The 12,942-nt window shown below is 46.9% G+C and overlaps 3 protein-coding genes across 3 annotated transcripts; 1 reads left to right on the top strand and 2 right to left on the bottom strand.

Moving 5' to 3' along the window:
- Positions 1-478: 478 nt before the first annotated feature.
- On the bottom strand, positions 479-1,319 carry N7537_002474 (glycoside hydrolase family 12 protein; the record flags this gene model as incomplete). The annotated part of the gene is made up of 3 exons (XM_056893532.1): positions 479-561; positions 626-846; positions 904-1,319. The coding sequence occupies 3 exons, from the start codon at positions 1,317-1,319 to the stop codon at positions 479-481; spliced, it is 720 nt and encodes a 239-aa protein (XP_056758527.1).
- A 4,100-nt stretch (positions 1,320-5,419) lies between these two features.
- On the top strand, positions 5,420-6,523 carry N7537_002473 (Kelch repeat protein; the record flags this gene model as incomplete). Its single annotated transcript, XM_056893531.1, has 2 exons — positions 5,420-5,585; positions 5,688-6,523. 2 exons carry the CDS (start codon positions 5,420-5,422, stop codon positions 6,521-6,523), a joined length of 1,002 nt encoding a protein of 333 aa, XP_056758526.1.
- Positions 6,524-7,022: 499 nt separating this feature from the next.
- Positions 7,023-11,359, bottom strand: bud4 (uncharacterized protein; the record flags this gene model as incomplete). Its single annotated transcript, XM_056893530.1, has 4 exons — positions 7,023-7,649; positions 7,704-8,401; positions 8,455-11,215; positions 11,270-11,359. 4 exons carry the CDS (start codon positions 11,357-11,359, stop codon positions 7,023-7,025), a joined length of 4,176 nt encoding a protein of 1,391 aa, XP_056758525.1.
- Between the last annotated feature and the right edge of the window lie 1,583 nt (positions 11,360-12,942).

Genomic DNA, 12,942 nt, shown 5'->3' with positions numbered 1-12,942 from the left:
GTAAAGGATAACCAATTTTAACGACCATTGCGGAATAAAATTGCGATTTTATTTTTATACATGGGCTCGTCGTGGTTATGATCAAAGGGAAATTAATGAAAGGAAAATGCTGGCGGCAAAGCGAGTAGAGCATAGAACAAAGCATACCAAACTTAGGCAAAAGGACTACGGATCGACATATCAGTATTTACGTACACTAGATGATACTACCTTAGTAGTGAACGTATCATTTCATAATCCCCAGATTGGCCTACCGCGATATTTTATTTTGTATTCCCAGTCAGTCTAGAGAAATACTGCAAGAATCCACCGCGTCTTAGCTTTATGTTTAGCGTTGTATGATATTTCCAAATCCAATTGGTGATATTGGCCAACTACACACGGGTCCCACGTTCTCTTCCCATACATGACATATCCAAGGTCAAGCCGAATACACCACTCCACCCGGCCGCACACCCTGCCCTAGTGACCATCAGCCCTAGAAAGTAACACTCGCAGACCAATTCGAAACAGTCATTGTAGTCTTCTCGCCAGTGAACGGCTCAGTGCCGAATTGCATAGCTGAGACAGGTAATTTCCATTAGTATGTTCCACATTTCGATGAATTTGTCCTAGGATCACATACTAATAAGGTATTGGCTACTGCCCGGATAATTCTGATTCTTAGTCAGGTAGTTGAAAAATTCCTGAATATCCCCGGACCAAGATGTGATCGGACTGGAGGCAACGAAGCTGTAGGTCTTCTGCGCACCATTGACACCATACCACAGTTCCCACTTCTCGTTTGCAACAGTGGCCGTCGCGATCTGAGTACCGATGGGCTGAATGGTCCCGTACTTGCCCAACCTAAACGTTCAGCCCGATTAACAAATAACCACAACGAGTAGGTACAGCCATACATACCAAATCATGAGCTCATAGTCACCACTGGAGGTATCGTGGTCAACGTTGGCCGCCGTGAAAAGGTCATACGCGACGTCGGCATTGATGTCGGTGTTGTCATAGCTCCATTCAACGGAAGTGGGAATGCTTTTGATGTCACTGATGTACTTCTGCATTTTGCCAATATAACCTGAGTTGGCGTAGCTCTTCACGTTACCCTTGCCGCCGGACCAGTTCCAAGTGGTGTACCAGGAGACACCCGAGTCCGAGATTGATTTAACGTAGGTGCACTGAGAGCCAGTGCCTGCATCCTTGCCCCAGAGGTTGTTGTTGACATCGTAGTTGCCGGTGGAATAATAACCATACTGGTCACAAAGCGTGTGCTGTTGAGCGAATGCAGCAGTAGCAAGTGCGATGAACAAACCACTGGTCTTCATTTTGAGCGCAAGGAAGAATAGATTGTGATGTTATGGCAAGTTTCGAGTTCTGTGAAAGCTGTAATGAGTATTTTCAATTATGGCGAGAAGGTCGTGCCGACTTTATAGTGGCAACAGCAGTAACGACAGAGCCCGAGGCATAGTCAATATTCCTTTTCTGTACACGGAATATATTCCTTTCTATATACGGAAGAGATTCCTTTCTATATAGGGAAGAGATTATCCAATTCAAGGGCCGAAGCCATGAGACCGGCGAAAGTTACGTTATCATTTGATATTAGCGCCTTTGAAACCACTACAGAGTAGTGAGAGAGACATTAATGGAGCGGATGTCGGATGTTGAGTTCTATTTACCTGGTCTCACAAATAAGGCAGGAAGATGAGAACTGGATGGTACGTGGGGTAGAATAATTACTGTAGATCATTGTCCTTTTCATGTCAGTTTGAGGTTTTCGATGCCAACAAAAGCCATATTATACAGTAGACAAGGGCATTTTGTAAGCACTAAAAGATTACGGTTCATAACTGGCCAATCACGGAGAAGCAGAGGCTTTCGAGCTTAACAAATGGGCCGAAAATGAAGTAATGGAGATTAAAACCGCTCTTCGGTATTCTCAGAAAGGAAAGAGAGTAACAGAGCGCGTAGGAAGCTATATTACCTAGACCTAGCATGAATGAATACAGACGTAAAACTGCCTAACTACTATGGATCGTACTTGCTTGGTCGGCCTATAATATTGCCAGCGGGTCCCTGGAAAGGGGGTGGCTGGCCGTCCCTAACTATAACCCCTGAGGTAGATATAATGCGATGAAATAGACAGCCTAATTTTCCTGGGACGGAAACCTAGCCCCGGAGGTTCTTCACCTACATACGTGCTAGTGTAGGGGCGAAACGGTTGAGTATGAATTGAACGCGAGTTTGATAATAATATTGATAGTCAGCCATGCAAGGTGGATGGGGTTCATTGTTATATTTGCTAGGCGCTAGAAGCCAGGCTTCAATACTGGGCCTGCTAGATTAGATGTATCAGCTAGACATGAAAGGTCTAGCGTGGTTTCGAGCCCGATGTTGTAGGGTCTTCTATCAAGTTTCCGTGAAAGACGGAAGTAAGCAAGTCCTGGGGAATCTTGGAAGATTCAGGGTCTGCGACCACGCCGTTACTATCGGAGCATTGCTTACCACATATGAGGGGTTGGCTTTACTTCATAATTGGTCAACTGTAGGTTTAATGTTGAAACTATGCCACCCGTGGACCCTGCATAGGTGGAGAAGTATGGAAGTTACTTATTCAATCAAAAGTCGAGTATCTTCAATCATACCGGTTAAACCCGATGGAACAAAAGGCTAACGTGGAGTTAGGACGGAGGTATGGCCGTTCTTATATCGGTATTCGGTGTCGTTCCTCTCGGTCAATCATAGCACCACGACCCACCCAATATTTCCCCATGGGGAATATCAGGGCTGATCAGCGTTAGTGACATTTAAGCCGTAGGTCTGATTTAGTAGATGGGGTTTGGGGGAACGTATTCTCATTTTTTAATATTCCCACGTTACCAATACCCAATACTAGCCAGTCTTGCAAGTAACAAGTAATGTCTTAATTAGTCTCAACTTTTACTATTTTTGACTACATAGCGTACAGCACGAACTGTCTGCGTCGCAGCGCTAGCGTTGTCGACTTCCATAACACTAGCGGTTACTCCGGCAAAACTCGTCAGTTTTTGTTCCATTGTTCCAAGCAATATACGCTCAGATCTCAAATGCGGTCGTTACAGGTAGAGTGGGAATCGGTTGTGGGGATTGGTCTTCGGAATACCGAGGCACCGAATGCCGACTAGATATCTTCTCGGCAAGTTTTAGCCAAGGTCGAGCATCCTTGGATAGAGTGAGCAAGATTTCTACATGATGTCGCGCCTCATTGCACCTAATTCTGATGAAAAGTGCGCAGGTGAAAACGAGGCTAATATTCTAGGGCCGGCCATAATAAGAGTAGTGAGAGCCACTTATATTGGAGTCTGTACTTTCTATGTTACAGACTTTGAGACTTTTTTGTCATTCCAATCGTAGACCTATATTGTTGACGATTCCTTCCTTTTCTTCTGGCTACACTGCAATATTCATTCACCTTTCAATGCTTCAGTCCTTACGCTCTTTTAGTAGTTATAATGTTAAGTTATTAGCTACGGGAATCTAGTATATACTATATACGACCATAGGGTGTGGAAAACAGGGCTTCCCGTCCGCTCAGCCGTACTTAAGCCACACGCCGGTGAGTTAGTAGTTGGGTGGGTGACCACCAGCGAATCCTCACTGTTGTATATATGTTTCTTTTTTTGTTTTTTGGTATATTGAATCTACTTCTGACAGATATTCCCTTGAAACTCATAGAACCTACCTCCCTCCATTGCGGTCCGGGCCGTAGGCGTCAAACAAATTCTGCTTGGTCTGACAAGCGACCACTCCAGTCCAATAGTGGTGGTAAAGAGAGGTCTAATTTGGAAAGTTATAACAGTAACATTATTCTAACAGGATTCGACGTCACGCGACTTTTGGTTACGGAGTAAAACGATCGATTCGATAATTAAAAGAGAAAAGAGGCTTAGTAACCTCTTATTCTTATGCTCGTTCTAGGAGGAATAGAGGTTATTCTTTCCTACCCTAAACGCTAAGAAAGGAAAGGGAGAGCGTTATGTATACGCCTAGACCTATTATTACTGTATAACCTAATTTAGCCTAATTACTATCCTATTATTCCTTCATATTTTTATCAAACACTATAGAATCTATGGTTGCTACATGTGGCCATTTAGAGAAGAGAAACGATAGTTATAAGTAAACCTCCGCAAAGCCCATAAATGGGCCAATGTCCAAAGCCCAATCCAGCCCACCGTGCTTTAGTAGGGGCCCATAAGGCTCCTATTAAAGCCCGTCTTGGCGCTAACAAATCGGCCTCTATAATTGCTATATTACGACCTTCCACTAATCGTATGAAGTTCAAACTTAGAATATCAAGTCATAGTAGCTATGTAAGTATGATTTTCAATTTTAAACGAAATCTAAGTGGCGGAAGTCGAGATATTACGGGAAATATAAAGGTTGTTATTTTAACACTAGATATATGATATATATTTGGGATTTATATAGATGTACTACTACTTTCTACGTGAACCTATAATTTTTAGATTATCTAAATCAATGTTTTTTTTTTCGCGTTTTTAAAAGTGAAATAGAAATAGAACTAGTAACTGATTCTAAATAATTTAAATTAATAAAATGTTACCTTAGATATAATAGTGAGAAACGGTGCTAAATATAGGGTAATTTAAAAAAAATAAAAGAGGGTTCAACTTTACTTGGCATCTCGATTTCTCGGCATATTTTGCATTGTTTAGGGACCATTGGGCCCCCACAAAAGCCCAGTGGGCTTCTGTCCTAGGCCCATAGCCCATCATCGGTGGGCCTTTGGGCTTTCTGGGCTCTGTGGAGGTCTAGCTATAAGTTAATTTTATTGCTTAGTTAGGAATTATTATGTCCTTCTATATGGATACGATAGCGGTAAAAAGTATAAACGGTACAAAGGACCTTTCAATATATAACTAGTGATTGAAGAGGAGATATTTGTTGCTAACAGCTAATGCGTCGAGTAAATCGTCTACTGTGAAGCCTTCCAGCCTACATATTTCGGGCTTTGTACGGCACAACTTATGCGGGAATGGCACTGGATGGGATAACCATAGGGAAATCTGTGATTGGTTTTGAGGGCTTCTAAATGGTCATTGAGCCATTTTCATAGTTCTATACAGATACAGAATTGAGCTTTTTTTTTGCCATTTTCATTTTCGCCTATATCAACTCATTCGCTTAACATTAAGCCAAGTTATCATCAAACACCAACGATATGATTAAATCTGAATTCATATAATCGAAGTAGAACGAGGTTATTGTCCAAGATACACATCGCACGCCTTCGGCCACCAAGGTCCCCCTCAACAAAGTTAAAAGCAGCGGCAACGGCTTTCGGCTCGGCAGTCTGACATTCACATCAAGTCTTCTAAAATCCCCAACACCAAAGACTCCAATCAACCCAAATCCCCCCACCATGGCAGCTATTCAAGCAAGATGGACCAAAGTCATCGAGGCAGAGATCTTACAGAGGTCTTCCCAAATAGTCTCCGTCATTGACAGACAGGTCTACATATTTGGCGGAGAGTTGCGGCCGCGAGAACCTAGAGACAATGACGTTCACACTGTTTCGCTTAGAGATTGTGAGTTTCCCTATATGTCCACAGGCAATATCATACATATTTAAGAGACAAAAGCTCTCGAAACCAATCCCACCACATACATGCAACTAACCAATTCCATAGCCGCAACCCTATCCACCAAATCAGCCCCCGCCCAATCCCCCTCACCACGGGTAGGAACCGCATCAACAACCCTCAATGGCAAAATCTACCTATTCTCCGGAAGAGGAGGCACAGCAATGGCGCCGATAGAAGAAAGCGGTGGAATCTGGGAATTCGAGCCCAGCGCAAACAAATGGTCCCTCCTAACACCCTCCAATCCAAACTCGACCTCGATCCCAGCAGCACGCAGCTACCACTGCACAGCCAACGACGGAAAAGACACCGTCTTTATCCACGCAGGCTGTCCCGAGAAGGGCCGGCTATCGGATCTGTGGGCGTTCAGTGTATCCCAAAAGCAGTGGACGGAACTTGCTCCGGCGCCGGATCCACCGCGCGGTGGGACTTCTATTGCGTTTGCCCAAGGGAGGCTGTACCGCATGAATGGGTTTGATGGCGAGCAGGAGCAGGGCGGTAGAGTAGATGTATATGAGCCTCAAGCCAATGTGTGGAGCTCGCACTCATTTGTTCCGGATGGTGTGAGTGGGCCATCCCCGCGGAGTGTGGCGGCCTTGCTTCCTGTTGCTGTTTCTGGTCGTGTGTACTTGGTTACCCTGTTTGGCGAGCGGGATCCTAGTTCATTGGGACACCAGGGTGCGGGAAAGATGCTGGGTGATGTGTGGGTGTTTGATGTTGAGACTAAGCTATGGACGAAGATTGAGGCTCGGGGAGACGAGCGTCCTGATTCACGGGGTTGGTTTGATGGAGATGGCATTGATGATGGCAGTATTGTGGTCCATGGGGGACTGGGAGAATCAAATAATCGGCTGGGTGACGTTTGGACTCTCGGGTTTTTCTAACCATTCCAGGAACTTGATTTTAACATAGAACCTGACAGTCTTTAACATCAACAAAGGAAATTTGCAGGAGAATCATGGATTCTTAAGAGAACAAAGTAAGGAGAAGTGTATGTATCATCAAGGTACAGGGAAACCATAGAAAATTATCAAAAGGAAATCATTTGTGCGTGCTATGGGGTCTTGAATCGTACAGTTGCCATATTTGCCTTCGCCATTCCGCAACAATTCATAAAGAAAAGATAATTGACAGAGAAAAAGAAAAGTCAGGAAAGGAGTCGCCTCATACACCAGCACCAGAAGAGAAAGTGAACAAAATAAAAAGCCAAGTGACTGTCATCGCGAAACGCAAAAAACGGGGAACAAAAACTGAAAATAAATTGAAATGCAATGGGAGACCTCCAAGAGACAAATAAAAAGAGTTATTGTGACAACTGACATCATGCACAGAAGAAGTGAAGGATGATCTGTGCTTTGGAACTCTACTCATTCAGAGTAGTACTTAGAACATGAGAGAGCGGGTTTTCTGTCGACGCGCTTCAGCACTGCCTATCTCAGGTTGAGAGTAGGTGTGTTTGTGACGAGGACGGGGGGATTGAGACGCCGGCGTCCCAGATCCCGCAGAAGATGGAGGTCCCATTATGGCACTGACTCGGCTCCGAGTAGGAGATAGAAGTGAGGCAGGTGCTGTGGGAGCCCCACTGGGTGGACGACGAGGAGCAGCTTCATTGCTGGCTTTCATGCTACGCTCGCGCTTGAGCACTAGATCAGCCCAGGGCTTGAGTGCACCACTGCCGGAGGTAGAGCCCTTCCCAACAGCTTCAGACATGACTCGAAGCCAGCCCTCCTTAGCTGCGGGGCTATCCGCGTAGAAGTCAATCACTTCACCATTGCCAAAGCGGATGCGGAATCCCTCCTCAACAAACATATAGCCATCTTCTTCTTCGGCAAATGCAGACTTGCGGCGGGAACCACCCTTCGTGCTGGTCTCCTTCTGAAGTAGGGAGGACCGATCGTCAATGAGCTTGGAGGCCTTGGCGAGATTGATTGTAGCACGAGGTTGGCGTGTTGTTTCGTGGAAGGCCGTTAACTTGGATCCCTGGAGCTTGAAGAAGCGACGCCGCCAGTACTATTGTGATTGATTAGTTTTAAATCGGCAACAGAAGACGTTATGGACACTTACTGGACAATCTCCACCTTGCTGGGAAAGGAACCCTTCCCAGGAGCGTGTTGCAACACTTTCCGCATCGCGCATTTCGCGAATGCACGCGTTCATGCTCTTTGGCATGTCTTCATCCTTGCTACCCTTGGGCTTAGGCACAAAGAGCAGTTGCACTTCTAATTTTCCAATCTTGTATGGTGGTCGGCGCTGGGTATTGATGCTAGTCGCACTCTTCTTGCTCTTGACACTGCTCATTTGTTCCTCAACTGCCCATTCGTTGAAGCAAGCAACATCAACAATGTGGGGACGGCCAAAGGCCTGCTGCTCGTGGTCACTCAAAGCCACATACGCGCGGCCAAAGCTACCATCTCTTGCAACCAAGTTCCGAAGCCGTTCGTATACAGGGGCATTAACGTCCTTGGTCTTCTGTTGCTGAGACTGCATTTGTTGCTTAATGTCAAGCTCCTTGCGCCGGCGTGGGGATGCAAATACACGGCTGAGGGCCGACGCCTTTTGACGTGAAGGGGATGATGCGGGTTCTTGTGTTTGGAACTTGCTCTCATCAATCTTCATTTGCAAGGTCAACTGGAATTCAAGGTCATTCTGGACAATGAGCTCAAACTCCTGTCCAATGGGAGCAGATTTGCCCATCTCTAACCACGAGGTGGTCACACAGTGCAGTCCGTTATCCAAAGTCAGTGCAAAGTACGACCGTTCACCTAAATTTCGATTAGTAACATGAATTGCATAGGTATTGATGATAAGGCCTTACCACGTGGGAGAGGAAGGTCACAATATTTGAGGCCTACGACCTTCACAAACAAACGCCCTCGCTCTTCCCCATCTTCAAACGATTCGGACATGGCTGGCTCGTTCTCTTCGATGGTGGCGGGGGCTTCCTGAACGTTACTTGGCTGTCCAGGGAGAGGCGGGACTCCGCCCGCACCAGGGACGGGCTTTTTCTTCGGGATACCGGTGGCAGCCTTAATACTTGGGCGGCGCGGTGAGCCATTCCAAGGGACTGTGGTCCATGTCTGCTGGCTAGGCTTGCGTGGAGAAGAGCCAGCAGAGCGTGTACCCCGCAGGTCTTGGGCAGTGTGCTCAGTGGAAGGCATTGCTTCTTCTTCGTTACGGCTGCTGGCAACAATAACTTTGGTGTTCTGTCTCATGAGATATCCTCTCTGTTTGGGGGCACAAGAGTCAGCGGGGTGTTCAGTATTTGCTAAGGGATCCTTGGGTGCTTTCGCTTGAGAAGTCCGCACAGAACCAGGGCTTTGGGAAAGGGCAAGGTGAAACGCAACCTTTTGGGATTCAATGACACGATCAAACTCCTTGTCCAGTCCAAAACCGAGACTTTCTTCCTGGATACTGAAGGGAATATCGAGTTTCAAACAACTGCTTTGTCGCTGGGCAACATCCGTAGGCAACCCCAACTTCGGTGGCAAATCAATCTGCTTTTGTTCACCATCCGACGTATTCGAGTCATTGGAGATCTGCTTTGGCAATGAAGGGACGGGTGGAACATGCTGGCCACTGATCTGACGCCGTGTAGCAGCCATGGACTGCATATCCGCAGGGGTCAGTGAGGGCCGGGTCTTGAGACCAGCACCAGGAGCTCGAATTGTTGCGACGGGCTCCGGAACAGACTCGTCGGATGAGCTCTCATCAAGTTCCGGCTCCAGCTCCTCTTCCTCGTCTGCTTCTTCTTCTTCTGCTTCTTCGCGTTCGTCTTCGTCATCGTCATCCTCAATCGGATGACGAATGACAGAGTCTGGTGTAGAGGGCTCAGAAGCTTGGTCTTGCTCCATCTCAGGGGTGATAGGGCGCGCGAGAGACTGACGGATAGACGCCATGTCGAAGGATTGGTCCTGAGGGGCGTCCGGCTCTTTGTATTCCTGGCCATCCTGGTTTGGCTGTACAGGATTTTGGACATCAGTCTGGGTTTCAGCATTAGGGGTAGTCTGGTCGGATTCCTGTCTGTCACTATGGTGTCCAGCGTGTTCGCGCTCGGCGGCTTCTGCAGCAGATCGTAGCGAGTAATTGCTATCCTCGTCGTACTTGGCCCGCTGATCACGGGACGACAGGCTGTTGTCGGACATATGCTGATAATAACCAGAGATAGAGTAGAGGTCTTCATCGTGCTCTTCCTGTTTAATAATTACACTGGAGGAGTCATCGTCGTCGGTTTCCATGGATGGAATGGGAACATCGGGGTCATAATGGTCATAACGTTGGGGGCTAGAAGCAATCTGGGAAGAGTCATCAAAGCTGTCATCTTCATAATCGTCCCCCTTGCGAATTCCTCGCAATATTGAGTCGCGAGAAATGCGAGGCGGAGAAAAGAAGTTCTCTTTGGCCTCCCCATCTGTGTGGGTATCATCTTTTGGTGTCGGATCTTCATCTGCTCTAGGAAGCTCCAATGGTTCCTCAATGTTCTCCGCGTGGTCATCATGTGCGTCATCATCACTTCCCTCCTGCAGCATCATGAGACGGAGTCTTTCCTCTATGGATACAGCGCCGGGAAGATCAGACTTTGTATATGAGGCGGAAGCCGGAGGTGCTGGCAGCACACGCTGGCCTGCGCTGCCAAGCTCAAAAGCAGCAGCAAGCTTACCAGCCGAGGATGGACGCGCACCAGGCATGCGATTGACCGATGGCAAAGGCGGGAGGGGACGTCGCTCGCCATTTGAGTCCAGCGATTCAACACGTGTGTGCTGAGAAGATCCTCCTTCACGCGAGATAGGTCGCTCCTCGGTGCTGTCTTCTTCGATGTCCTCGATGAACGGATCACCATCGCTGTTTGTGCTCTGGCTCATGAAACGCCAGTCTTCGGGCAGCACAACAGGGGTCTTCTCGATATCTTCCAGCGAGGCGTCAAAGCTATCATCGCGCTCAATGGATGACTCAGCCTCGAAACTAAGATCCCCCTCTTCGTCGGACTCGTAGCTGTTTTCTCGTGACTCAGATGCAACTGAGGAAAGATCCGGCGTTGTCATTTCATATTCATTGATTTGAGGAGGGGCGTGGTCAAATGTGACACTCTTCGCATGCCGATGCCCAGCGCTGCCATACTCAGACCAAATATCATTCTGAGGGTCAAATCCCTTGCCGTACCGGCTACCTTTGGATAGCGAGGACTTGCTTGGCGATGCTTGATCTTTGCTTGGGGACGACGGGCGAGAAACCTGGGTGGTATCTTCGTCGAATTGGGATTTTGCAACATTCATTTGGCTGTCCCGTTGTGGAGACCTCTCCGAGGCCAACGGTCTCTGAGGAAAAACTACTGAAGCTGGGTCATACTCTTGACCACCTTCGAGGAACATGCTGTGATTTTTGACCTTCGAAACGCGTTTCAAATTCTCGAGCGACGGGCGCTTTGAGGGGAAATAACACCCCTCTGGATCATATGGCGCTTTATTCTCGGCTCCCTTGGCAAATGGCGATGGGGAGTCGCGACCTTTCCAAAACAGGCGTGGGGAGGTATTGTTATTCAGAGACGAGACATCGTATGCAGGCGATTCGCCATGCGGTACCTGCTAGTCTTGTCAGTATGTTTCATCACATGCGACATATCGCGTTGACAGTACCTTGGTAACTTGATTCCAGCTGGGCGAATTGCGCCTCTGGGCCATGGGGCTCACTTCGGAGAGTGGCCGCTGACCAGATCCGTTACCCATATTGAGGTTGGGCTTGCTGGTGACTCAGTATACGAAGTATGCAATCGTAATAAAAGACCAAGACAGGGTGTCTGTGATGTGTCAGTGCTTTCTCATCGAATCCTGATCGGTGGGTGGGTTTATGACGGATGACAAATGGCACAAGACAAATCGCATAGAGGTTGGGTACCATACCGTTCTTAATAACCAGGAGTCGCGTGGGAAATGTTTGCCAGCGAGTCCTGATGCAGGCGTAAAAGTCGTGTCGATCGTGGCAGGAATGCTGCGGCAAAGAGTCAAAGTACCAAAACAAACCCAAGTTGGGTGTCTGGGTGTCAAACCAAGGCAAAAAGAAAGAGGGAAGGGATAACGAAGGGGTACTAATGCCAACTCTCAGGCAGAGCTAGCAGGGAAGAGCAATAGAGACAAAGAAAGAAGTTGTGAAGAAGAGTAGTAGAAACAACGAAACTTGATATGTCTCTCCCATGGATTCAAGTGGATTGTTACCCCAAGCAAGAAACTGTTGTTGCGGGAGTTGTCATGGCAACGGCTGGCTTCAAGTGTTTCAGCATCCCGTGACATTGCGTCAGATGCCTAGGATCGGCGCTAGCCTACAAGTGGAATAGCTTCGTGGATCATTATCGATATCAGCATGCACCTACCACCTTCAATTCGTCAAGCATACCTAAATATAGCACGTGATTAAGTATGTAGCAAAGCTCAAGTCTTAGTTTCGGATACTTTTAAATAGTCCAATTATCACTTTAAGTGCATTCCAGAAAAAACGCCGAACATCCAGGCAGAAGTTCCGACTAGAAACTCCACCTACATTGTACAAATTGATCAAAAGTGCAGACCTCCCATGTGGGCAGTTGCCAAGTTACTACATATCATACATCTATGTCCGAAAACATGATTCTCGCAAAGAGGAATTTGGAGGAGAATAAAAGTCACGATAGTCCACTTCGTTATAAACTCCGTTCGTATTTTAGACCATTGTGCCTTCGAAGTTTCTTGTATCCCGTGTTCGTTGAATATATAAGCTCGGCTATGGGCAAATGCTGGGGTGAGTCTTCTGTTGGTTCCTATATGCAGTGGGGGATTTGGATGGATCTCAGATATATATATATACCTACCTACTATCTTATAAATATATTACCTACAAAGTTTTTGTTCCATCAAACCACAAATGGGGAAATATCATGACAAAATACCTTGAAAATATTTATCTCTGAGCTCTTGAACCAAATATTCCCACAGTTTTAGAGAGGTGACAATATGATCATCAATTGTTGGTCTAATGCCTGAGGCTTCCAAAATCCCAAATACGCTGAGTCAGAAGTTCAATCACCTGACCTTTATGTCAAAGTTTATGATCTGCGCTAGTCCGAGGAAGGAATGGCGCCTATAATCGCGGGAAAAAAACATCTGAACCTGTTCTGGCCTCTTCTCTTCGATCATTCCGTGTTTTCCACTTCCGCGCATCTTATCGCATTTATTTAGGTAGAATGCCTCTGCCGATTCGATCCTCGATATGTTTTCTATGTCAAACTAAGGCGACCCTGATCGCACCATCGATTCTTCCGACCTCATGGCAGACCACG

Source organism: Penicillium hordei, assembly GCF_028827395.1.
Source record: "Penicillium hordei strain IBT 12815 chromosome Unknown utg000001l_segment0_segment0, whole genome shotgun sequence".
NCBI classification, from domain to species: Eukaryota; Fungi; Ascomycota; class Eurotiomycetes; order Eurotiales; family Aspergillaceae; genus Penicillium; species Penicillium hordei.
Note: the sequence above shows the minus strand (reverse complement) of the source record. Positions and strands in the feature narration are given on the sequence as shown.